This window comes from Notothenia rossii (assembly GCF_949606895.1).
Source record: "Notothenia rossii genome assembly, chromosome: 6".
Classification (NCBI taxonomy): domain Eukaryota; kingdom Metazoa; phylum Chordata; class Actinopteri; order Perciformes; family Nototheniidae; genus Notothenia; species Notothenia rossii.
In genome coordinates, this window is record NC_136909.1 from 41,791,316 (window position 1) to 41,817,951 (window position 26,636).

Below are 26,636 nucleotides of genomic sequence, written 5' to 3' on the forward strand. Positions count from 1 at the left end.
TAAAGAATGTATTTACCTGATTACTTTCAATTTATTTTGGATTACCTCAATATCAAATACAATGCAATTAATTAAAGGAGAAAATACATATCTATAAGATTTGTTTTACTTACATGTAAGTGTACTATGTAAAACAACGGAACAATATCACCTTAAGAAAAAACAAACCAAGATATTTCGTTTGACAAATGTGTCCTCTGCTCAGAGATTTTATTGATTGGAAAATCTGCCTTTCATTATATTCAGGCAGTAGCTTATTCACTAGCAATGCAACACATGAGCACATACTGCAGTTTAAAAATATAAATAATATCCATAGAAACTTTTCAAACCATTACTTCCACACATTCCACTTCTGTCCATTTCTATGATCTGTACATTCCAAACTCTCCAAACACATTCTGCCAAAGTATGGCTTAACATACAGCCTCCTTTTCTCTCTACTGTGGTCAGCTGTTTGCATCTGCGGCTCCTAACTGCTTATTACTGCAGTATTCTGGACTGTACTGAGGTATGACTGCTGGCCCACTCACTGCTTTCTGCACCTGCAGGCCTTCAATTCCAAAGGAGATTCACCGGCAACTCACTGTCTTAGACTTAAGTCAACCTACTTAAATCATTTTGTCTTTGCACTACTTTATTCCACAATTTGTTTATTTTACTTTTATGTTAGGTATATAATATGTTGCATTGTTGTGGGAGCATGAGGCTTTAGATTTCATTTCCGTCAGATTCATTGCCAAAACTAGGCTGTAGCTATTGTGCATATTCCAAATAAAGCCTTTGAATCCTTGAGTCCTCTAGTCTAGACTTTATACAGATCACTGTCCTGTTCAACATCCTCTCTTGTATTCCCACCTTTAACAGTTCATGGTGTACCTATTTAAAAAATCTGGATCCAGATGCATATAAACGCTCTGTAGTTTGACAGTCAGTTCACATGGATTTATGGTTGTGAAGGCAGCATCTGTAATCCTGGAGCTGTGCTAGTCAATGAAATGAACTGCTTTTTGATTTGGTATGGATACAAAATTCCAGGTTAACCGACTCTGCATTATATGTTTAAAGGCGACAACATGGTCATAGTTATAGAGTGATTAGAATAGAGTGATGCAGTGATTACGTATTTTTGTAGGCTGACCCGGAAGTTAGCATAGCAAGGGCTCCCTCGACTACAAGCAATGACATTTTTCTGTTGGATTTTTCAATGTCGCAGAAAATAAGCTCTATGGCAACACATGTTTATGATACTTACACCTTTTGTTCAGCACGATAATCTCCACATATTAACTATGCAAATCGCCAGAAGTGAAAAGCTAAGGTTACGCTACAAAGGAACTACATTGTGGTTACGTGCTTTCGCATAATGGCGGCTAATATTCAGTTTGATTACTTTAATAGCCTCATTTACTGCGCAATCGCAATTTTTTAATACACAAAAAAGCTTAAGACATTCCCGTTGGTTGTTTAATGCTGTAGAACAGAACACCTTGGACCTTATTTAGGGAATCAAACCAAAATCTCATCCATAATCTATCCACTTCAAGTTAGGGCTGTCCCGAATACCATTTTTCGGGTTCCGGATATTCGGTAGTAATCAGCAGCGAATATTCGGCCCGCGCGGGGGGGTGCGTAGTAATCAGCAGCGAACCGCTTCAACACGTGTATTTCGGTTTATTCACGGCATTCATTTTGTTATTCTACAGTATTGTTGTTTTATAGTATACAACAACCCAATTTGTGTTCTTTGAAATTGAAAAGGATATTGCATTATGTTTGTTACTTTCATTGCCGTTGTATACATCTTAAGTGTAATTTGGCTTGGCTTCCTATTTTGTATGGACATGCTTTTATTTTGAAGGAGAGTTAGCGCTGTTGACAGGAAGTTGTTGTTGCTATGGAAACAACGTGACGGAGATTAACGGAGAAAAAGTAATATCTACATATAAAAACGGAGAAAGTAAACGATAAAGTGTATGGTTAAGTGTTAGCACCCCCGAAGAGGCACAAGCTCTTACGTTGATATCAGAGTTTTCAAGAAATTCGAAAAAAAAAAGAATATCTAAATAACGAAATTGAAACCCGAGTAGTACTCCAACGAACGAATATTCGAAGATTCGGGTACAGCCCTACTTTAAGTAGAGGTTAATTAATGTTAATTCATGTTGTTGGAGATTTGGAGGATGTTGCAAACCAACCTCGTCTCCGCGTGTCGTTTGACAAGCTAGGTGAATTCGGGAAAAGGGAGGGATTAAGAAACACCAGAATACAAGTTAAACAATAATCCTGCTTTAATGATATACAGTAACGATACAAATACAAAGAAATCACGAAGCACTCTGCAGAGTACTCCGGGCTCAGGTTCTACCCCACGTGTGAGACAGGTCTCAGGAACGGCTGGTGAAAAACAAGAGCGCGAACCAAAGGAAAACACAGTCTTTCATACTAAAACACAGGAGGAGGAGGTGTACGTGCTTTCCCCCAGAGGTCATCTTATTGGCAGAGACGAACACATGGCCTGTCGCACCCAATCAGTGCGACACAGCAGAAGAAACCCGGAAACAAAAAGTCTCATTCAGTTTGACGAAGACCAGACACCTTTTGGTGTCTGGTACGAACCTGCTCTAAACAACAAGTTTCCTTATCTTATTTCACATCTTGCAGCCAGCACACACACATCTCCTTTATGGCCCTTGGTCCCTGAGTCCATCTTCCCGCCTCCTGACTGCCACACACAAGTTAAAAGTATGTTTTAAGATATAGTTGTTATAGTTGGCTAAATATACGTAATACATGTTAATTACTTTCATATCAATAATAACGAGGAACACATTACCTATGCTCTCAAGCAGTAAAAAGTACCGCACACTCATTTAGCCTGCAGCTCTTTCAGACACTTGAGCTATTGTTCTTTAAGAATATTCCCTGCAGAATCTTTATTTCAAATAAAAGGTTTCACATTGCATATTTCCAGCTTCCTTTACACATACTGCTATTATTAATACAAAGCAATCAACCACACACATATATTTAAAACAAGTAGATTTCCCTGATCATTTGACATGCTGCTTCCATTTCCCATAGAGTAATAAAACATGTTTAAGCTAATTTCTCCACGATGTTTGTAGCCCTCCAAAAGTCATGAGTTTTGGTTGATTAACAGAAGTTTAATTGTTCTTGTGGCTTAATGGCTTCCCTGAACTTCCCTTCACCCCAAAGTCAGCTTACTAGGAATGAATACATTTTATTGATAAGCTCAAAAGGACGTTTATCTTGTTTACTGCTGGGTGACCCAAGTCTCCAGGCCTGCAGGATGTGTAGGAGATAAACATTAATTCTACAAGACTTTAACTGCCTTATATCTGAAAATGTATCTGGGACTTCCCCTGTTAATTGCAAGGACTATTGATAATTAACAGAGAGACCCTAGGGGCCTCTTCTTGGTATCTGCTAGGCAGAAGTCACTCAATGCAGAAATCACAAGTTTAACACATAGTCTATATAAGGTGACATTAAAATGAATATACCAGATTGAATTTTCCTGCCATAACACGTTACTTTAATCCTTCAAATAATTCAAATAATCCTTCAATTCCCCCTTTTTGGTCTCGAATTAACGAGACCAACACACATAAGACATTTGAAACAAAACTACTGTCCTTCTTTAATACTGTGTCTGTCCCCCTTCATTAAACCTTTGAGAACAGAAAACAACCTCCAATGACAGTGAAGAAACTATCAGTGAGAGCCTGAGTGCCAGAAAGCAGCATCCTTGCGTGTTGTTGAATCATCAGGCCCCCCCCCCTCAGCAGAATACGCCAACAAGGGCAGCTGATAGGGAGGGGGAGATGTGGCCTTTCCTTCAAAGGTGGAACTGATTAATCTGATCAGAGAGAAGTAGACTCCTCTGCTGCCTCGAGAAGTCCCCCAGCCCGTTGACGCCTCCTTCCAAGTCGTCTACTGTAGGGATGTCCGCGAGGTCCTTCTCCTCCAGTCCGCTGATGCCTGCTTCCAAGTCGTCTGCTGTAGGGATGTCCGCGAGGTCCTTCTCCTCCAGTCCGCTGATGCCTGCTTCCAAGTCGTCTGCTGTAGGGATGTCCGCGTTGATGATAGCCAGGTCCGTCCTGATGTCCTCCAAGGTCCTAGCCGGAGTGTTCCTCGCCGCACACTGGCTCCAGTAGTACCAGATGTCCCCCTTTGCTCCTCGGCGGACGGCATGAGATGTCCTCTGGGTCACTCTGTAGAGGCCGGAGAACCTGGGGTTGAGTCACGTAGGCCTGACGACCTTCAGCTAGACGAACTCCGCTGTGTCGGCCTCCTGCTCCTCGGGTCCCCCTTTTGGCGTCAGCAACCTGTGTGGAGAAATCTGATACCCACCCCTCAAGTCTACGCTCAGTGCTTCTGGGCCCTCAGGTGTTTGACCCACCGCTGGTAGGCCGCTTCAGAATTCTAATACTTGGCCTGTGTCAACAAAATAAACCCCAACATCTTCAGGTGAACTAAATATCTCAATAGCTCTGAATTCCTGACAAGCATCTGTGTTATTATAAATGAAATCCTTGAGATCCCATTTAAAATCTAAATATAATATGAACTGCTAATGTTTCTGGTAAAGAAACACACTAATGTTATGGATTAAAAACAACTAAAATCATGATACTGACAAAGTGAATAATTTCCAGGCGAGACTGCTTCTACCTGTCACTGCTTGGATATTATCAAGCTGAAAAATGAATACAGAAATTCAACATACTGTCATCAAATGTCTTTCTATTATGAATTTAAATTAAATGTACATCCCCATAATGATCTAAACAGTCTATGGCTTTTACTTCTTTACCAGGCTAGTTACAAGATGTTGTCTAAATTAAATTCTATCTCATTACATTACTATGTTTTAACTTAGCTGTAATATGTTCTTTCTACACTTCAAACCTCAGTTACTTTAATACCTGTTGAAATATTACAAAATTGTTTTCATTATCACAGTTCACCTTCTCATTCTCATTCTGGAATGACCTCTCTCAGTAGCCCCTTGGCCACTGATTCTGCATCTGTGTTACCTGTTATAACTCAATCAATATTAGAAACATGTCAACATTAATCAAACATTATCTTACCCCCAGATATGGAGCAGGTTAAATCTAAAACTGTCAATCAATGGTCAGATTGAACATCTGAGTTGGGGCGGCAGGTTTCTTCCAGTCCCTAAATGAAAATATCCCGCACTCCCCCTTTTTACACATGTAAACATGTGTAATAAAATCCTGTATGGGAAGAAAACCTTCAGGTAACCAGTGGTTATAAGAAAATACCAAACATCATTCACAAAAGTATATCCATCATCTTTCACAGTAAACACTCCAGGGAAAATAAGTGTTCATTTCCAGCTGGCAGTCCTAAAAGAAACAGAATCTTTAGATTTTAGTTTGAGTTTTACGTTTGCAAACCGCCAACTCCTGTGGGAATTAGAAACGGGTCACATGTGCATTTTTCCAAATGCGTGGAATTGTAGGAAACCTGTGTTTCCCATGGAGCTCCAGAATAATGTATTAGTCCAAAGACATGCTCGGTTAGTTATTGTTTTAGAATCATGCAGTTACACTGATCACATGCAGAAATTCATTCACACCCACACTGTCAGGTTGTAAAGTCAAGTTTGGTCAGCCCCAGAGTCAGTCATTGATAGTGCTTTTCTCAAGTCACACTGTCAGTCAGGGTCAAAGGTCATTTGGTCTCAGTTTCATTGGCCATGTGTCGTGCTCTGCAGAGACTTTGATATTTCAGCATAGGCCAGTATCCTTTGTCTACAAAAATCAGTCATATATGGAGCGCCATCATTTATCAATTCACGATTACCACTTTAAGTCAGATATCTCTAACTTGTCATCGGGACGGCTGCTTCCCACATTTCCTGCAACTTGGTACAAAACTCACTTCATAATAGTACTACTACTACTGCAATTTATTTACACCTAAGTAGTATTAAAATGTCTAAGAAATCTAATTCAGAAACTTGTGTACATAACTATTATCTTAAGTCAAAACATTACTAGGATCTGTGTAGCTCTGCATTTCATAGCTCATTATACTCATTTATCTTCAATTCCGGTCTACTTAAAAACAATGTTAAACTCTTTAGCAGTGTGTGGAACCTTGGGTGTCCGAACATGCAACCATCACCCTTTACTCTATCAAGGATTAAAAACAGTTTCCATCCTAAAGCCCTCCTATGGTAATAACTATGCCACAATGGTGAAATCAATATTGTAACAAATGAAATCACTGCTTTATTCACACATGAATAAAAATCTCTTGAAGAATAATTTATTAATATGATGGAAAGATTGAAGAATATGGTTCTACACTGTGCTACTCCAAAACACCCCCTGCTTAAAGTGTAGTGCATATTTCCCTCATGTCTCCCCCTTTAACCCTCAGTGTGTTTTTAGGATGATTTTCTCATTTTACATTAATAGTTTCCTCTTTACTGCTATTTTGAATTTACCAATCGATTAATTCATGGTTAATACCTCTTTTTATCTTTACTTATTTATCAAGTCAATTCAAGTTCTTTAAATGTGGTGTCTTCTATGCGCGTTTTGTGAATAAGTGTGTTTATGTGTAAACTCACTCATTCCCGTTCTCCTTTTCTCCTCCCCTGGTTGTCTCAAGCCGTGACCCCGACCTCCTCACTTCAAATCGACTATGCCAACTCCTCTGATTCTGTCTTCTCTTCAGTCCATCAGCTCTTGAATCCATCCGCTGTAACTGTTTTAGGCAGCCTTTGGCCCAGTCACATCTGCAGCCCACATCATGCCACTGTTCTTTGCACTGCTTAGCATTTCATCTCCCCTTTACAGCCTCTCTGCTGCTTCCTGGAGGGCGGATTCTGCTCTCATGTCCCCCACTCTGCTCCTGTGCCAAATCTCGTGGCTCAGCTTCATGCCCTGTCTGAGGGACTGATGAGAGTATTTCTGTATGTCAGCAAGCGGTTTGGTACTGGATGCCTCAGGCGGAGACGGTTCAGCTCCGGTTCTCTGTCTGTTTGATGGAGAAGGAGGAGCCTCCTTCTGGGTTGGGTCTTTTGTCTGCTTGGAGGGACGGGGTCGTAGCCTTTCTAACTCAGAGGGGGAGTCCAGGTCCCGGGACGCATTATCCATAAGAAATCTAGCACACTGAGATTGAATCAATCCAACCCTTTCCACTCTGTCTCTTTCTAATCATACTATATGTCTTAGTTGCTAAATGCCATCTAAACAACACCATTAATGTCTACTAATGATATTACAAAAACTCCCTCTATAAATTGTTTCATCCATTGTTACATATCTACCCAACCTGGCTCTTCCAGGAAACCATTTTCTTCCATAAATTGAAATACCTGTTTCAAGCATTACATATTTCACACACTACGAAAGAACATCTCCATACTTTCTCCAATATTTTAAATCCCACTGTTACTTAGAACAATAGTAAACCTGCAGAGCACACTGATCAGATCACAGTAATATAATTTGACTCAAGTGTAGGCCCATGTCTACTTTCCATTATACTTATTACTTTTGGTGAATATTTATTTATATTGTCTAAATACCTTGTCTATGATGTGCAAAAAGTTAGAGTATAAAAATGTGTTTTTCTTAATGTATTTACACTCCACGGATTCTTGAGTTTACTCATCTCCTAGTGTTGTCGTTCCTAAAAATGTTAGCAAACACAAAACTCCCACTACAACATTTATAGATAAATTGATCTAGCAAAATGAACTCTTTTCTAATTCAAAATGTGACAAAAGAACAATGATTTGTCTTTCACAAGATGGTGGTCTAACAGAATGACTCTTGACCTTATGGGGTCAAATAGATTTAGCCATGAGGCGGCTGACTTTAAAATGAACTGGGACAAAGAAACCACATGCATGTGGGTACATTATAGTCTAGAAATATAACCCAAAACAACACTACTTAAAAATAATAACAATTCAAATGACTTCTGGTGAAAAGCATGAAGAACAAAACAACTTAATCTACTCTCAATGTTCATGTACACCATCACTGTGTATTTAATCAGTAGTTACCGGTTGTATCCTTAATCAAACTATTTCACCATCTTCACTTATTTTAGGTTACTCATTCAACAATATGACATTCTCCCGAATAGTAGTTAACTTTATATAACTTTTACTCTCTATATTTTAGAAACAACCTTACTTTTCTCTCTCTTTCTGTCTACTCTCCAAAACATCTCATTTCTCCTGACCACAAGTTTCTCATAAATCACCCCTTTGTGTAACCGTGTGAGATGGCTGGAGTAAAACCTCTTGCAGGACCTCTGTCATGCTTAAACATTAACAGATTCCCTCTGACGAACTCACAAAAATCTTCTCTTTACTTTCTACTCTTTTGTTCCTGTATTTAATATAATTTTCCCCTTGGAATATAATTAAGTACAATCCTTAGTTAATGACAAATACCATGAAATTCACAACGCAATGCAACGGTATCAATCAGTTGTCAAAGACTATATTTAAATAGCAGCAAATCATTGTTTCTTATTTATTTCAATATATCTACCACTTCAAATCACACCTTGATCTGTTCATTTTCTATGTATTTCACTCCAACTTCAGATCACTAGAGAAAAAAGCAAGCAGACACACTCCGGGCTGCTGCTGCTGCTCTCGAGAGGAAAAAGGGTGGGGGGAACTTTCACAGACAAATACTGACACCCCCGTCTCTCTCCCCTGCTGTAGCTCTCAGCCTCTCCTTTGGAAAAGGGGGGCTTCTTTCAACAATGAACACTTCTGCTATCCTTTTATTCAATATTTCTGCTTGAACCCACTGTCCTCGTAAGCTCTTAACTCACGCTCCTCTCGTTAAAATTCTCCTTACATTATGACTTCGTATCTATTCATCTGACTTAGGCTGTTTCTGTTACCATTAAATATTCACAGACTTCATATCTATTGATCTGACTTACTGTCCTTGTTACCAGTAAATATTCACAGACTTCATATCTATTGATCTGACTTACTGTCCTTGTTACCAGTAAATATTCACAACACACCAAAGGATATAGTGAGGCCCGGTCACTTCAGAATGACTTTCTGAAGTTTGCGTTACTCTCCTTTGGATCACTTATAACAAATAACTCATCTCCAGCCCCGTCGAGCTGTGGATTCGTTATTTTGGGTCAGTCTTATATGGAGACTTAATACAACCAACTGACTACTCTTAGACAGTCTAACTGTGGGGACTCAACACCACCACTTCCAAGCCAGGGACTTTAATACCCTTCTGGCCTGTCGGAACTTGATATCCGATTTTAACTGTGGGGACTCTTATACCTCCACTTCCAAGCCAGGGACTTTAATACCCTTCTGGCCTGCCGAAACTCAATATTCGGTTTTAACAACTAAAACACGCATTTGCATTGTTACTATAAAAAAACACTGTAAACTTCGTCTGACAACCCTAAAATTTGGAATATGGTCAAATCACAGGTTTCGAATTAAATCGTGTTTGCTCACCTGGTAGCCTATTGTACAGAGCTCTGTTTGTAGTTGTCAGAAGAGGCCGAGATGTTTAGCCCTGGACTATTCCGTCCGCTTGCCGCTGGTGGTCTCTTCTCCGAAAACACCCCACTCAGAAACGTCGGGTTCACCATTTGTTGGAGATTTGGAGGATGTTGCAAACCAACCTCGTCTCCGCGTGTCGTTTGACAAGCTAGGTGAATTCGGGAAAAGGGAGGGATTAAGAAACACCAGAATACAAGTTAAACAATAATCCTGCTTTAATGATATACAGTAACGATACAAATACAAAGAAATCACGAAGCACTCTGCAGAGTACTCCGGGCTCAGGTTCTACCCCACGTGTGAGACAGGTCTCAGGAACGGCTGGTGAAAAACAAGAGCGCGAACCAAAGGAAAACACAGTCTTTCATACTAAAACACAGGAGGAGGAGGTGTACGTGCTTTCCCCCAGAGGTCATCTTATTGGCAGAGACGAACACATGGCCTGTCGCACCCAATCAGTGCGACACAGCAGAAGAAACCCGGAAACAAAAAGTCTCATTCAGTTTGACGAAGACCAGACACCTTTTGGTGTCTGGTACGAACCTGCTCTAAACAACAAGTTTCCTTATCTTATTTCACATCTTGCAGCCAGCACACACACATCTCCTTTATGGCCCTTGGTCCCTGAGTCCATCTTCCCGCCTCCTGACTGCCACACACAAGTTAAAAGTATGTTTTAAGATATAGTTGTTATAGTTGGCTAAATATACGTAATACATGTTAATTACTTTCATATCAATAATAACGAGGAACACATTACCTATGCTCTCAAGCAGTAAAAAGTACCGCACACTCATTTAGCCTGCAGCTCTTTCAGACACTTGAGCTATTGTTCTTTAAGAATATTCCCTGCAGAATCTTTATTTCAAATAAAAGGTTTCACATTGCATATTTCCAGCTTCCTTTACACATACTGCTATTATTAATACAAAGCAATCAACCACACACATATATTTAAAACAAGTAGATTTCCCTGATCATTTGACATGCTGCTTCCATTTCCCATAGAGTAATAAAACATGTTTAAGCTAATTTCTCCACGATGTTTGTAGCCCTCCAAAAGTCATGAGTTTTGGTTGATTAACAGAAGTTTAATTGTTCTTGTGGCTTAATGGCTTCCCTGAACTTCCCTTCACCCCAAAGTCAGCTTACTAGGAATGAATACATTTTATTGATAAGCTCAAAAGGACGTTTATCTTGTTTACTGCTGGGTGACCCAAGTCTCCAGGCCTGCAGGATGTGTAGGAGATAAACATTAATTCTACAAGACTTTAACTGCCTTATATCTGAAAATGTATCTGGGACTTCCCCTGTTAATTGCAAGGACTATTGATAATTAACAGAGAGACCCTAGGGGCCTCTTCTTGGTATCTGCTAGGCAGAAGTCACTCAATGCAGAAATCACAAGTTTAACACATAGTCTATATAAGGTGACATTAAAATGAATATACCAGATTGAATTTTCCTGCCATAACACGTTACTTTAATCCTTCAAATAATTCAAATAATCCTTCAATGTTAATGTTAATTCATTTCCGGGGTTCAGACTCATTCCTGCACCACCTCATGCTCATTGCATTATATGAGTATGAATACCTGTATACATGAGTCAGCGTTACATCACAAAGCGTAACAACACACATGTCCTGTAAATGAACCTCCCATAACTGTGTCCCTCAGCTCATCTCTCTCTCCCCTGCTCCAGGACACTACATGTATGTGGACTCTGTGTATGCCAAGCACTTCCAGGAAGTAGCCAAGCTGAGCTCCCCCATGACCACGGTGCCCCTGGCCGGCTGCCTGTCCTTCTACTACAACAGAGACCAGGAGAGGGGGAACATCTTCTCACTGTTCACCAGAGACCAGCTGGGACACTACGAGGACATGTGGAGGCCCGAGGTGTTTGCTACAGCTGGCTGGACTCTGGTCAGTGTGGATATCAAGGCCCCCCACCCCCTGGAGGTCAGTGCTGGACCTAGCATTTACAATGATCAAGAGAAGTTCAGCTCCATATGAGGATATTACATTATTACATTGCATTTCATATGTGATACAGTATGTGGGTCTTCTTTGAATGCTAAGAATACCTCACTACAATGTGCAAGCAAGATGATATTATGTATTTGCCTGATACTTTTAAAGATAAGATAAGCGTCCCCTATGTTTTTATTTCCTTAACTGTCTCTACTCTAAATCCATCCAACTTGTATTACATCATCTGAGTCCATTTTCTTTACCAGTCTACCAGTTTCATTCATAAATCCCGAAGGAATCACATTCACAGACTTCAAACCATACATTATACTTAAAACCTTGTCTTATAGATCAGAACATTCTTATCAACATATACACAACAAACTGTCACAAAGCAACCAATGGTTTTTGGAAGGAATGAGCCAGGAGGTTGGGTCTGATAAAAAATATTATGGAGTTGCATCATGGAACATGTAGAATACAGTGTCGTTGTCAATAGAAACTAGGCACTTAAAGACTGGATCTCATCCTCCTCCCATAAATATCTGATCATAAATGGATGTATAAAGAGAAGTGGATACAGCGTTCGAGGCGGGACCCCGTTCATTCCTATGAAGGTTGCTCAGTGGCGCATGAAGCCAAAATGACCTCCCTCTTCAGTACAGAAATACTCGGATCTTCCTTGGATGGAGTGGGGGTCGAAAGATGATTACAAAATAAAAATTGAAAATTAAAACAAATTAATTTCTTTTTTTTATCAATGTTTTTAATCAATTTAATTTTTTTGCATAGACATTTTTCAGGGGCGGACTAGCCATCTGTATAATTTCCCTGCAGCGAGGCTCCCCCCGTTGACAATCCACTGGCGCAGTGTTTCTCAAACTTTTTCATACCAAGGACACTTAACCAATAAAAAAACACTCACGGACCACCTAACTCCACAAATATCCAAAACCAATAGGCCTGCTTACCACTCCAACAGTACATAACAGCCTAATAATGACAGCTTAACCTTCTCTATATCGCCTCATTCACACAATAAATCAACAATACAAATACAACTACAGATTATACATTTTACACCTCTTATGAAATGTAGACTACATTTATTACGGAGTTTATGTCCGAGCCAACAGACTCACAGATCGTTGGCTACTGAGAGATATGCAAAATACACCGCATGTAGTATGACACAAACCTCCGCTGTGGATTTTCAAAACAAAATACAGTAAAACTATGGTCGCAGGCCCACGTTTAACTCTCTGAGGCCTGCATGGTCTGTCTACAAAACAAAAAATAAAAAAATATTTATGCAGCCCCAACAACAGCCTCTGATCATCAACAGACTTCATGCAATGCTTTATCGGATGCATATATTAGATAATAATCTCTATCTCACTCCTAAAACATCTAAATCTACTTTCAGCATGGATAAATGTTCATAAAATACATCCATTGTTTGTTCTATATGCTTCTTGAAATCCTAAAAAACACATCGTTTTTCAAGAACAGATTACAAACCGCCAGAAAATGGTAGGTGTTGCGCTGGGCTATATCATGCAATCGAAAGTGAAACTTAAAGGGGACCTATCATGCAAAATGCACTTTTGTACGTCTTTTATACATGAATATGTGTCCCCGGTGTTCCAGGGAACTCACCAAGTTTCAGAAAACACAACCGTCTCTCTTTTCCTCCATACCCAAATCTCTAAAAACGGGGCTGCAACGGATCTGATACAGACGTTAATTTTTCTGACGTCAGAAAAGGGGTGCTCCGCCTATATGGGAAACTCTCCACCTATCAGGGGAATGGGGGGTTGGGACACGGCCACGGCCATTGCCGCTCGAAAGCGCTGGAGACGCTGTAGTACATATGCCAGGCCTGTAAGTGACGCTGTAGTCTGCCACAAAAGCAGCGAAGAAGACTTCCCGCCCACGGTTGCCATGGTTGCCCTTCATGGTTTTGCCCGCTGTGGCTCTTTTTCTCCCTCCCAGAGGCAAGCGTTTGCTCCTGCTGCTGTAATTCAATGCAATCCCTCCCTCGCTGTAATTCTCTCCTGTTAGCCCACCAGCAGATGACAAACACCCACCTCTCCGCCTCTTCCAAGGAACGAGGGGACCGTGCGGCAGAGTTTCAGTTTGATTTTCTTTCTCCGGTCAACATGTCCGTTAAAGTTTAAATCTTCCGGACAAAATTAGAAAACTGCTGGTCAAAGGTCTTCTTTGTTATTTATTGAGCTTGAAAACAAATGAATAATGACTCTATATAATCATATAAGAATAAAACACGGAGGACGGAGCCTCTCTTTTTCTCCCCCTCTTCTGAGAGCCCAGCAGCTGATCTCAGAGCACGCTCCCCTCTCCTGCAGGGGGGCATGGTCAGCTGCAGCTCACAGAATCAGCTCCCTGCAAAAACAGGGCTGGAAAGAGCAAATAGAGCGAAATGAGGCATGGCTAAAATGCATGATCTGTTTGGTATTTTGAAAAAAAACTATATTTATATACTTTAATATAGGCATGGCCCTCCAATATATTTGTCAAATATAGCATGAAAGGTCCACTTTAAGGGGTCTGGCACTGTTTTTTTTGGGGTCGCAGGTTGAAAAGTTTGGGAACCCCTGCTTTAGAGAGTCCTGGGCCAACCAAGCCCAAAATACTTACAGTGTGCCGGCATCCTTCTTCACCCAAGTCCAACAGCGTGTTCTGAGTTTTCCTCCATGATAGGCTCTGAAGACCTTTTGACCAACACTCCCAGCAGCCGCCTCCACAAAGGAGGCTTGGAACACACACACACACACACACACACACACACACACACACACACACACACACACACACACACACACACACACACACACACACACACACACACACACACACACACACACACACACACACACACACACACACACACACACACACACACTCACTCACTCACTCACTCACTCACTCACTCACTCACTCACTCACTCACTCACTCACTCACTCACTCACTCACTCACTCACTCACTCACTCACTCACTCACTCACTCACTCACTCACTCACTCACTCACTCACTCCTCCTTTCCACTGCACTTTTATGGTTTCCTTTGCTTGTGCTTTCAGCCAGAAGCCCTCCCACAGGCTTCTGTCGCTGTGGAAAGAAGCTTGCATAACTTTACTAACTGGGTCAGCTCCTCTTTCCGATCCAGCCAAGAGTCGTACAGACCTTTTCCATCAAGCAGCACTCCACTCACTCATGTTCCTGAATTTATGCTACACTGAGGTCACTGTGTGGCCTCTACAGCTGTCTTATCTATCACTACATGTTCATAACGTTTCTCCGAGCATGTTCTCTCAGACTCAGACAGGAAAAATTATGACTTAGAGTTGAAGTCACACATTACTCATCACACATCTGTTAACAGTTGCTGGTTATTTCTGTGTGTGTTACCAGGTGGTATTTGAGGTGGCTTTTAACAGTGCCAGAGGCGGATACGTGGCAATAGATGACATCTCCTTTTCTCCTGAATTCTGCCACACTGACACAGGTGATTATAGGGCGGGGTGGTTAACAACAATCACAGACTGTTCTGTATCGCACTGAAAGTGAAATCTCACTTGTGGTCACTAGAGGCTGCAATGTTAAAGGGGCCTTTTTCTGCTCATTTTCAGTAGGTAGTGTCTCTACTGTAACATGTTTCCATGCTTTAATTTTCAAAAAGCTCTTTATTTTTCTAATACTGCATCACTTTTCACCCTCTAAACAGCTTTTTGAACATTGAAACATTGCAACATGTCACAGTAGAGGCACAACATACAAATATGAACCTGAAAATGAGCACATTAGGGCCCCTTTAACTAATCTTCCACTCCCAGAGAATTATGGCTGGTAAAGTCCGGCAAGGCATTTTGCCTCAAACTTCTGTAACAATTTTACAAATTAAAAATTCATATCAAATGTATATTGTTCTTTTCACTCAGGATTTCCCACATTAAATGTTTACCATATATTGAAAAACGTATTATCTGCCGTTGTAATTAAACAACAGTTTTATTTAAATAAAGTCAAAACAATGTGCTTGTTTTTAAAAAGTGATAATTTATTCATGAAACAAGAAAAGTACTTTTTACATGGTAGGCCTTCAATATGCAGTCTAATCAATTATAGTTAATGATTACTTTTATTTGAGGGTGGTTGATTATAAGAGGGAGCAATGGGCTGAGAGTCACTCATGGGTAATTAGTCACTTGTCATTCAAATCCAGCATTGATGTTTCCTGCAAATAATAATTTTACAACCAGCAATGGTTCTCACGCAGAGACTTTAAGCTGCTAGTCTTTTATTCCAGCATCCTAACCCCCTCCCCCAGTTCCCCCTTTAGTTGAACGATGCACACTGTTCATATCTTAGGAGGGGCTCACTGTGATGCTGTGTTTTTTATTCCAGAGCCAAACTTTGACCCCTCTATAGCCAACTGTGACTTTGAGGACGGGCTGTGTCTGTACCATCAGGAGAAAACAGACAGTAAGGAGTGGAGCCGAGTGTCAGTGAAGCCTAACGCCTACAGAATAGGAGACCACACCACAGGAGTTGGTGAGTCACACACACACACACACACACACACACACACACACACACACACACACACACACACACACACACACACACACACACACACACACACACACACACACACACACACACACACACACACACACACACACACACTAGGGATGAACGATTAATCGATTTTATAACGAAATCGGGATTTGAAATGATGCAGTTATCAAATCGCAAAGCCTGGGATTTCAGTTTTTGTTCTTCTTGTGTGTCAGTCATCCACACCAATCAGAAGTGCTGTGCTCCACATGTACCAGTCATTGTTAACCAATCAGAAGTGGCCCATGATAGTAGGTGATATACAGATTGATCCAATCACCTGCCGAGTATTTTTGAAATACTTTTCCAAATGGCTTCCAATGGAGCTTTCCTAGATGGTTTGGGTCAGGTTAGTAATGCTCCATCACATGTTTTACATCTATTACAGGGTGAATCTTAAACTGAAGCTTGACATTAAAGCAACCCAACGGAAGTTTCATGTAAGTTTAGTTCTTTCACTCGTAGCTCGGGCTGAGGGGGGTGCTAGAGACGGGAGCACGTTTATACGACCTTCCTAGCCGGAGATATGGCCGCATTTTACAATAAACTTCCGTTGGGTCGCTTAAAAACAAATATCGCAAATCAAATCGCAATATCTGTCAGAAAAATCGCAATTAGATTGTTTCCCCAAATCGCGCAGCCCTAACACACACACACACACACACACACACACACACACACACACACACACACACACAATTCACGGATGTGTTCTGCTGTTTGACAAGATGAACGTTTTTAGATTTATTCTGCACATGAACATTTACTTTGTCATTATCATATCTGTTTCCAAAAATATAAGGCCTACAGTAAACTTTCTGAAAATAATGATGTGGAGTTTTTAGTTTTTTATTGCCATTTTTACTCAGCACTATATGGTTCTGAAAAGCAACATTTTAAAACATTGAAATAAATAATACAAATTCATACCAAGAGCAATAAGTATAGCATGTAGATAATGTATAGATATTGAATACAGCGGTGAGGACATTTTAACTTATCAGAAAACAATGGGACATTTCTAACTCCGCCTACCATAAATTACACTCAAGGTTATATTTACTTCCCTGCTGCCCTTTGTGTTTGTTTTAACATGGAAGTGGTGTTTTTACGCTGTTATGATAACCAACAATTTAAAGAAATATATTTCTCCGACCATACACTAAGTTGCTACAGCGTGTAATCACTCTGTAATATTAAAGGTCGTTTGTACCAACTGCTGGAACTGCAGCGACAGCAACACAACTTAAAATGACTGCAGCACCGATCGAGGTCCTTTCATATGTACACATTGGTAAGACGATGGTCATTCTGGACGCTGTATTGTATTTTACTCTGCATACAATTGTAGTTTAACATATGGTTGATGAACTAAAACCATCATCTTTGTTTTATATTGTGTTCTATGTCTCATTTCTCATTTTCTCTAGGCTGTTTCCTCCTGGTTAACACTCATTTCTCTTCGAGGCCGGGTTATGTAGGTCGACTTCATGGTCCCCTTTTACCAGGGAACCACAAGTACTGCCTGAGGTTCTACTACCTGCTTCATGGATTTAGGAAAGTAGACAATGCTCTGGCCCTTTATATTTATGATGAGAACAATGTGGCCCAGGAGAAGGTCTGGAGCCTGACTCACACATCCAGGGATGTATGGACTGAGGTGGAGATCACTTACATGAAGCCAATGCTTTCCAAGGTATAAAACATGGGTCACTATGATGGGTGATTTATGTGGACTTTAATGCTTTTGATTGGGAAGGATGGAATGGAAGAATGGAAACACAGGTTGATGGATGGATGATTTACAAACGTCTTATTGATGAAGGGATGGATGGATGATGACCAGGCCTAGAGACATACGAAAGGTTAGATGGATGGATGGATGATGGACAGACCAATGGATAGATGATGGAAATGTGGTTGGTTGTTGGATGGACAGACGGATGGATGGATTATTGAAAGTCAGACGAATGATGAATAGTCGTACAGACACACAGACGAATGGATGGACGAATGGATGGATGAATGGATGGATGAATGGATGGATGGATGTAGGATGGACAGACGAATGGATGGATGAATGGATGGATGGATGTTGGATGGACAGACAGAAGGATGGATTATTGAAAGTCAGACGAATGATGAATAGTCGTACAGACATACAGTACAGACGAATGGATGGATGGATGATGAATGGATGATAGCAGTCAGTATTCAAACCTTTCTGTTTCCCAGGTGGTGTTTGTCAGCATATGTAAAAACTTCTGGGAGTGTGGCTTGGCAGCCATCGATGACATCACTGTCAGTTTGGGGGACTGTCAGATGACAGCAGGTACAAACCCTACTATACAGGGGCACCATATTCTTCAAAGCTTATTGTGTTATATTGTATTTATTTCAATATTTTATTATTTATCTTTATTCATGGCCGGTTGTCACGCTACACATTATTTGAGACACAGTTCAATTTACAAATGTATATATATTTACTAGGCCAGGGTCCCTGGTGCTGCTTTGTCTCTCTTTCGGGTTAGGGGCCGTTGACCAGTGGCGGCTGGTGGAAAATATTTTTGGTGGGGCTATGGTGACCAAACCATACTAGGGCGGTCCGGGAAGAAATGTTTGAGAAATGACCCCTTATGACTTCTGGTGATGTTAGAGGGGGGGGGGGGGGGAGGACAAATTTAGGTTTAAAAATATGAGATAATCCATAATCTTCAGTGGTTAGCTGTACAGTAGGCCCACAAAAACTGCAAACACTGGTGCTTTGGGAACACTCAAATGATTTAATTCCTATATAAAATGAGGAGACTAAATACGAACTGTGTGTGTGTGTGTGTGTGTGTGTGTGTGTGTGTGTGTGTGTGTGTGTGTGTGTGTGTGTGTGTGTGTGTGTGTGTGTGTGGGTGTGGGTGTGGGTGTGTGTGGGTGGGTGGGTGGGCTCACTCCAGGTCCAGCCCACACATATGCTCCATGGTGCTACAGGCATTGCACTTACAACTACAATAAGCATGTAGATGTTAATCTAGAGCTCCGGCAATCCACTAGCACCGGAGTCTCCACCTGCAGATGCAGCCATCCTCGACAACTACTGTAGCGTCACCTTGGATACGAGTCCAAACAACTCACAGACACACAGGCCAGGGCGCTGACAGGGCGCCCTTTGAGCATGATTGGCTGAAATTATGTTTCGGCGGCATAGTTTACAGATACTGTAGCAACAGTCAGCTTGTTGGCTGCTGCTGCTCTGGGTGAGGGCTCTTTCTTACAGCCCGGACGAGAGAGGATAATAATACACGCTGCGGCCAGGCAGAAAACATGTGACTTATCAGTAACTTTAGACATCGTAAAACAATTTTAAACGAGATTTTATTGTCGATTATACATTTGACTGATACCAACTATATAATATTTACCTTGTTCATTCACATTTTTTTTTAATGACAATCAAGCATGTGGGAAGAGGGGGGGGGTGCGCCCCTATGGGCCGGCCGCCACTGCCGTTGACGAAATAGACATTGCTGGGTTGGCCTGAGTCAACCAAGTACTGTAGATCACACTGAAATAACTGAAAAGTTGACTTTAACATTAAGTTGAAGCTAATATTTTTGATTTAAACTTAATATTATTGCTTTCAACTAACCTAATACAGTTATGTGAAATTTGTTGACATAATACATTTAATTAAAGTCAACGTTTCAGTTTTTTCAGTGCAGCCAGGAGCAGGCTGGGTAGTGGAACAGCCTTGAATCTTAAGTAGTCCCAGAATGATCCTTGAGTTTTAGTAAACTGTAGCACACACTGCACTGATGCACACATTCTGCATTGACGGTGTGTGTTTGCTCCGCAGGCTCCCTCCCGGGCCAGTGTGACTTTGAGAGTGGAGTCTGTGGCTACATACAGGATAAGAAAGGAGACAAAGCCGACTGGCTGCGAGTGCGAGGACACACCCCCACCTCTTATACAGGACCCAGAGGAGACCACACCACTGGGGTGGGTGAGTCATTTCCTCTTCCATTGCTTTGTTCATTCATTCAGAGGTCATGTGTGATGTGAAAGGATTCATGTATCATTCCACTCCTAAAGATGTTCATCTCAGATGAGACGTCGACATCATGTATTCACATTATTTCTACAGTTTTAGCTTTTGGATGATAATACCAGTTTTTTCTAATTTACACAGTATTCTTTGTGTATTGTATTTTTACGGCTGAAATAACACGTCCCCACTGAGAACATAAATGTTTCATTATGCCTCACCCAGGTTACTTCATGTACATTGAGGCGTCACTGATGCGTCCGGGTCACAAAGCTCGACTGCTGACCTCTGACCTGCGGGGGTCCTCGTCCCCTCAGTGTTTGATCCTCTTCTACCACATGCACGGGTCTGGCTCCGGCATACTGAGCCTGCTCCTGCGCCGCAGCGACAGAGAGCAGGACGCGTTGCTGTGGAGACGCCGGGGGGAGCAGAGCGTCAGCTGGATGAGGGCGATGGTGGACTACCAGTGTGACGTCCGACACCAGGTACGTCCCACTGGCTAATGTCAAAGAGAGGGAGAAAACGCCAAAAATAAATAATACAGAACAGAGTAGAGCTCCATCGTCTCTCAGCTCACTAAATGAATCTAACTAATGCAGGCTGCATGGCACAACAAGTACATTACATTACTTTAAGTTGATACTTTTATCCAAAGCAACATACAATAAAGCAATAAAACCATGAGAAAATTAACTCTGAACAGCAAGAAACATGCAGGTCTGTTCCAACCTGTTTTAAGTACTGGTGCATTAAACATTTTTATTTTGTATAGTCAAATTAGAAATGACAGAAAGGGTGTGTCTGGTATTAGGACTGCATATACTGCAAATAATATAACTGTTCCAGAAAATGAGAAGAGAAAGAAAACAAATGTCATCAAGTGGATACAGATCACAAAACAATTAAATGTAACCATCAACAGTTTTAAAGAACATCCAAAAAAAATCATGTTTTTTATTGTACCATTTGGTTAAAGGTCCCATGTCATGCTTTTCCGGTTATTACCCGTCCCCTTGTGTGTTATGAAGGTTTTAATGCATGTAAACTGTCTGCAGAGTCAAAAACCCTCAAAGTACACCCTGTAGGGAATAAAACTCTAACACAGAAAATATCTCCCCAAAACGCCTCGTTGGAGATTTCTCATTTACTTCCTGGATATCGCTACGTAGGGATACCCAGTAGCCACGCCCAGAGCTATGGCTGCACCCTCTGCCAGCCTTTCACGAAACAAAGCTTCCCAAACATTCCAGCGATTCATGCCGGATATGTACAGCGTAGGGCACTGAAGAACGATGCTGTTCCTACTTTGTTTGGACCAGCGGGAGATTCGGGTACACAACCTGTAAGTATTGTTAAAAGGTTCACCTCTGCTCCGCGCCGTCCGTTGATGAGTGGTCAGTTAAAGGAAGAAGGATTCAAACACCGGGATAAAGGATAAAACAAAAATCTTTTTTAATGGTAAAAGCAACAATACAAAATATAGACTACTCTGCAACAGTACAAAATACAGAGCACTCCGGACTCCAGCTCTACCACCGTGTGATATACGTACCAAGACAGCCAGTCAGAACAAGAGTCCCGAGCATGAATATTCGACAGCTTATATACAGTTTCTGGGGGACGAGTTGTGTCGGTTGCTCCTCCCTTCATATTTCTAATTGGTTGCTTCACTCCTGGGCGGGCCCCTAGACAGTGAGTTGGTAGTTCTCCATTGGCCGGTTTCACTTCTGGGTGAGCCCTAGGCAGCGAATCAGAGTGAGTCAGCCATTGCTGCCCGGGAACAGAGTCTTCCACTCCTGAACAGAGCGTTAGAAATTCGGAGTCTGGTGCTGATAAGCCCAAGGCCGTTTTCATGGGCCGTTTTTTCATGGAGTCACCATTGGGTGAACATAACAATCTTTATCTTTGCACCTGGCGCTACTCCCTCTTTTTCCCAAGCCTATTGGCTCCTAAGATATGTCAGGCCGAGGTTATATTTGTGGAAGCAGTTTATACAGAAACAGTTTATTACAGAAACAGTTTATACAGGTTACTTTAGTATTCATTGTTGTTTGTGTATTTATGATGTTTCAAACAAACAAGGTATCTATATCTACCACGACTGTTTAAATGGCTAAACGTTTTTCGGACTTCTACGTTGGGATCGTGGAGAAATGCTCTCCGTGCAGACCAGGGTTTCCGTTAGCCGGTAATTACCGGTTTTTAGCTGGTAAAATTGAATAAAAACCGGTAAATTCAAAACCTGCCTGTTGCTCCGATCGATTGGCCGCCGGTCATTATCGGCCGATATTCACTGTTAATAGTTTGATCTGTGGACTCTATAATGCTGGCGTCACACTGTCCCGAAATTGACACTCGATGGACACACGAATATGGAATTGTGAATTTCGCACGAAGATGGCCCCGAACCACACACGAAGGCAACATTTACATTACATTTAAGACATACAACTGCAACGAAAGTAACAAAAACGATTATGTTAAAGTACTATGATACTGTACTGATATTTTCAGACTTTGTTCTTTACTTTATCCGTCTTTATATGTAGAAGATATTACGTTATCTCCATAATGTTGTTTCCATACCAAAAACAACTTCCTGTCAACTCGCCTTCAAAATAATATATTATATCCTTTTCAGTTTCACAGAACACAAATTTGGTTATTTACATAATATGTTTACATGATTGTGTTGTGCAATAAAACAACCCGATGGACACACGATAAAGGAAATGTTGAAATTCAGCTCTGATCGTAACAACATCGGGCCATTCGTGAGGGCATCTTAAGCCATCGTATGACCGCCGGTGGAGTTTCTTAGGCTCCGGCAGCAACTTCGTGAGCGGCGGCAAAATCTTTGGCATGCCAACAAATTGCCGAAGGACCTTGCGAAGGTTCATTTTCGTGTTGAATTTGTGTGTCAATTTTTGCCCTTCATAAGGTCATCGTGAGAGCATCTTTTTATCATCGGTGCCATCGGGCATTCGCCCCGATCAGAGTGAGGGCAAATGCCCGATGGCACCGATGATAACAAGATGCCCTCACGATTTGACAAGATGCCCTCACGAGTGCCTTACGTAGTTGCTGCTCACGAAGTTGCTGCCGGAGCTTGAGAAACTCCACCGGCGGTCATACGATGGCTTAAGATGCCCTCACGAATGGCCCGATGTTGTTACGATCAGAGCCGAATTTGAACATTTCCCTTATCGTGTGTCCATCGGGTGTCAATTTCGGGACAGTGTTACAGGGGCTTAAAGGCCGATCAGGAGAGCTGGATCTTATCGATATGGACATAAACGCGAGTGAAGTGTAACCGGACGCAAGAGAGAGACCAGATCAGCTGCTCCATAATCACCTGAAGCCCCGCCCACTGTTTAGCGCGCTGCATGAGAAACTGACGAGCTGTCAGGAGAGAGAGGGAGGGAGAGGAGAAAAGAGAGGATCCGTTTCTCTCGGTTATTATCCAAAGTTAATGTAAACGTTTGAATAATGTACTTCATCTACTACAAGTAGTTTCTATGAATGTAATAATTATGTTGTTTGTTGTTTGTGGACTCATTTATTGAAAAATTAATCTGAATTTTTCGATCTGTTACAATTATAAACTGAAGCAATATAAAAATGAGCCCCATTAACTGAGTTTTAAACATCAGCATATCCGGTCCTAGTCCGGTAATTACCTGCTAACGGAAACTCTGCTACACAATTCTTATTATTATTATTGAAACATGACCGGTAAGTTTCAAATTTGTCCGGTAAAATAAATTCTGTTCGAACATTTGACCGGCGAGAGAAAATCCTAACGGAAACCCTGGCGCAGACCCATGCTCACAGCGTTATAAACCTTTTTCTTACTCAATATCAAGCCACACTTATTGTTTTTACTTGGGCTGTGAGCAGGGCCTTTTCTAGCTTTTTGGGGGCCCTATGCAAGATGCTGTTTGGGCGCCCTAGTTTTTACAGCTTTTTAACTACAATGGGGGGATTCCGAAGCCTTTTAGATGATCTGTGGAGATGCATCTATCTGTTACACTTTAATAGGAAAACAGGCTAATTTCACGAAAACCAAGCAAATGAAAATGACAAAAAACGATATTACAAAGGTAAACAATAAGGCTCCTCTACGTCAATAAATGCAAGAGATGCAGTATTTTCTCAACAATGTTTAATTTACATTTCTCATCTTCCTCAGACGTCACTCATAGGCTGACAGCCCAACGATGATTTGGACTTTATTACCCCAAAAACACAAGCCACAGCTTTGCTATCATTGCAGTTTAGTCGTGTTTATATCCTACATTTGATTTTTAAGCATATAATGCTTCACCGAACACAGGAGGGGGCTTGGCTGTCTACAAATAAAGACGGATCATTTTAATTCTCCCCAAATATATTGAGGCTGAACCTGAACTTTGAATTCTCTGCTCCCATCATAATCTTAGCGATCTTGTTAAAATTGTGAATGCAGAATTAGAAATACTATGTAACTGGTTTGCAGTTAATAAATTATCCCTTAATGTGGCCAAAACAAATGACATGTTATTCAATACAAAGTCAGAGAGTAGAAATGACTGCATTATACGGATTTGCAATACCGAGATAGAAAAAGTTGGTGCACATTTTTAGGACTGCTTGTTGACGAAAAACTCAATTGGAAGCACCATATAAATTATGTACAGACTAAACTGTCAAAAACAATAGGTATTTTGTATCATACTAAGAACATTCTTGAAGAAAAAATACTCTTTATAGCAGTCTATTTCTCCCTTACCTTTACTACTGCTCTGAATTATGGGGAAACACGTACTCAACAAATCTACAGAAAAATAATAACATCGCAAAAAAAAGTATTACGAATAGTCTGTGGTGTTGGTAAATATGAACACACAACTCCCATATTTAAAAAAAACTCTATCTATTAAAATGTCTTGACATAGTAAAGCTTAAAACAGTACTGGTTATGCACAACATTTTCCATAACAAAATGCCTAATAATATTCAAAAGCAGTTCCAAACCACAGCGTGAACATATGAATGTAAAAAAGGTCACTTGAAAATAAGTGTTCACAATGTTTGTATGCAATGATGCATATATTATTATTATTATTATTCATTTGCCAAGTACATGTGTACATATGTATATATTTATATATTTTATTTTCATTTCCAAAAAAAGATAGTTGAAACTTCTATTGACATGTGCAGAAAATGACCCTATATCTAGTTTTCGTATATATAATATATGCATTTGTTGTTTTCCTGCCCTAACTTTTATTGAATTTGTTCTCCTGTTTTCTTTATTTCTTTGTACTCCTTCATTTCTATACGTTTTTTACGCAATAATGCCGATGTTGTATTAGGATGATGCACGGGAGGGCTACTTTCCATAAGCTATGCTTCAGCTCTCCCGCTTCTACTAATTTTGTTCATCTTTGTGTGCATGAATTATACCTTTTTAGTTTTTTGGATGAATAAAAATAAATAAATAAATACTTTCAGCTTGGGGGCCCCCTAGTGGCCACGGGGGCCCTATGCTTCTGCATAGTCCGCCTATAGGAAGAAACGGCCCTGGCTGTGAGTGTTTGTGTGTGCTCAGGATGAGTTTCGCTTGTTCTAGCTGTATCGCCAAGCCTGTCTGCTCCTGCAGCAGGGTGTTTGTCTGTGTGTGTGCGAGCAGCAACGAGCCTGTCAGCTTCTTGACCAATCAGAGCACACTGGGCTCACAGGGAGGGGGGGCAGGAGCTCCAACAAGCCGTTTAGGACAGAGAGTGAACACCGGTGAATACACATACTTTACAGAGATGCTGTATGAGAAACCAATGCGATTTTGGAAAATTGAACAGTTTAAATATATTTTAGTAGACCTCAACAATGGAACTAGAAAATGCATTTCCTGCAGAAAATGCGTGGGAATGCTGTAAGTGAACATTTATGGCTGAATTTAGCTGAAAATGCAGAAAAAGCTGAATATGTTATTAGCTGAATGGTAGCTGATTTTAGCTACAACAATGCAGAAAAAGCTTAATATTTAAAAGAAAAGGTTTAAAAAAAGGTAAAAACAACAACATGTATAGCCTTGATGTCCTGAAATAGCTGAATAATGTAATAGTTGAATGGTTTCTGCAGCTGAAAATAGGCTGAAGGAGTTAAATATCAGATGTAAGTAGTAGTGAATGAATTTGTATTAAGATGATAAAAGAAAGTAAAAAGGCTTGGGAAAGCAGCAGAATATTTGAACTGCAAACGTTTGAACTAACTTGATGGTGAATTATCTGTCGCCATGGCAACAGCATTTGATGACACCCCATAATACGCTTAGATATGTTGATGGCGGCATTTTCACAGAAGTTATGAGAAAACCGTGTTTCATGGTGAGCATTGTGTTGCCACGGCAACGGCA

The 26,636-nt window shown here is 40.9% G+C and overlaps 1 protein-coding gene and 1 long non-coding RNA gene across 4 annotated transcripts in view; both read left to right on the top strand.

The window, feature by feature from the left end:
* mamdc2a (MAM domain containing 2a) overlaps window positions 1–26,636 on the top strand; it is an 83,261-nt gene that overhangs the window by 45,058 nt on the left and 11,567 nt on the right. For 2 of the 3 annotated variants that reach the window (XM_079688568.1, XM_079688567.1), the window contains exons 6-12: window positions 11,286–11,542; window positions 14,992–15,085; window positions 15,985–16,131; window positions 17,628–17,893; window positions 18,433–18,529; window positions 20,048–20,194; window positions 20,462–20,721. In XM_079688568.1, the coding sequence (XP_079544694.1) occupies window positions 11,286–11,542; window positions 14,992–15,085; window positions 15,985–16,131; window positions 17,628–17,893; window positions 18,433–18,529; window positions 20,048–20,194; window positions 20,462–20,721 (1,268 nt within the window). Of the gene's footprint in view, window positions 1–11,285; window positions 11,543–14,991; window positions 15,086–15,984; window positions 16,132–17,627; window positions 17,894–18,432; window positions 18,530–20,047; window positions 20,195–20,461; window positions 20,722–26,636 lie in introns of those variants that run through there. The other variant, XM_079688569.1, reaches the window with a different exon arrangement.
* LOC307043776 lies at window positions 2,168–11,009 on the top strand. The gene is made up of 2 exons (XR_013809448.1): window positions 2,168–3,979; window positions 4,043–11,009. It is a non-coding gene; the product is annotated as an uncharacterized lncRNA (long non-coding RNA).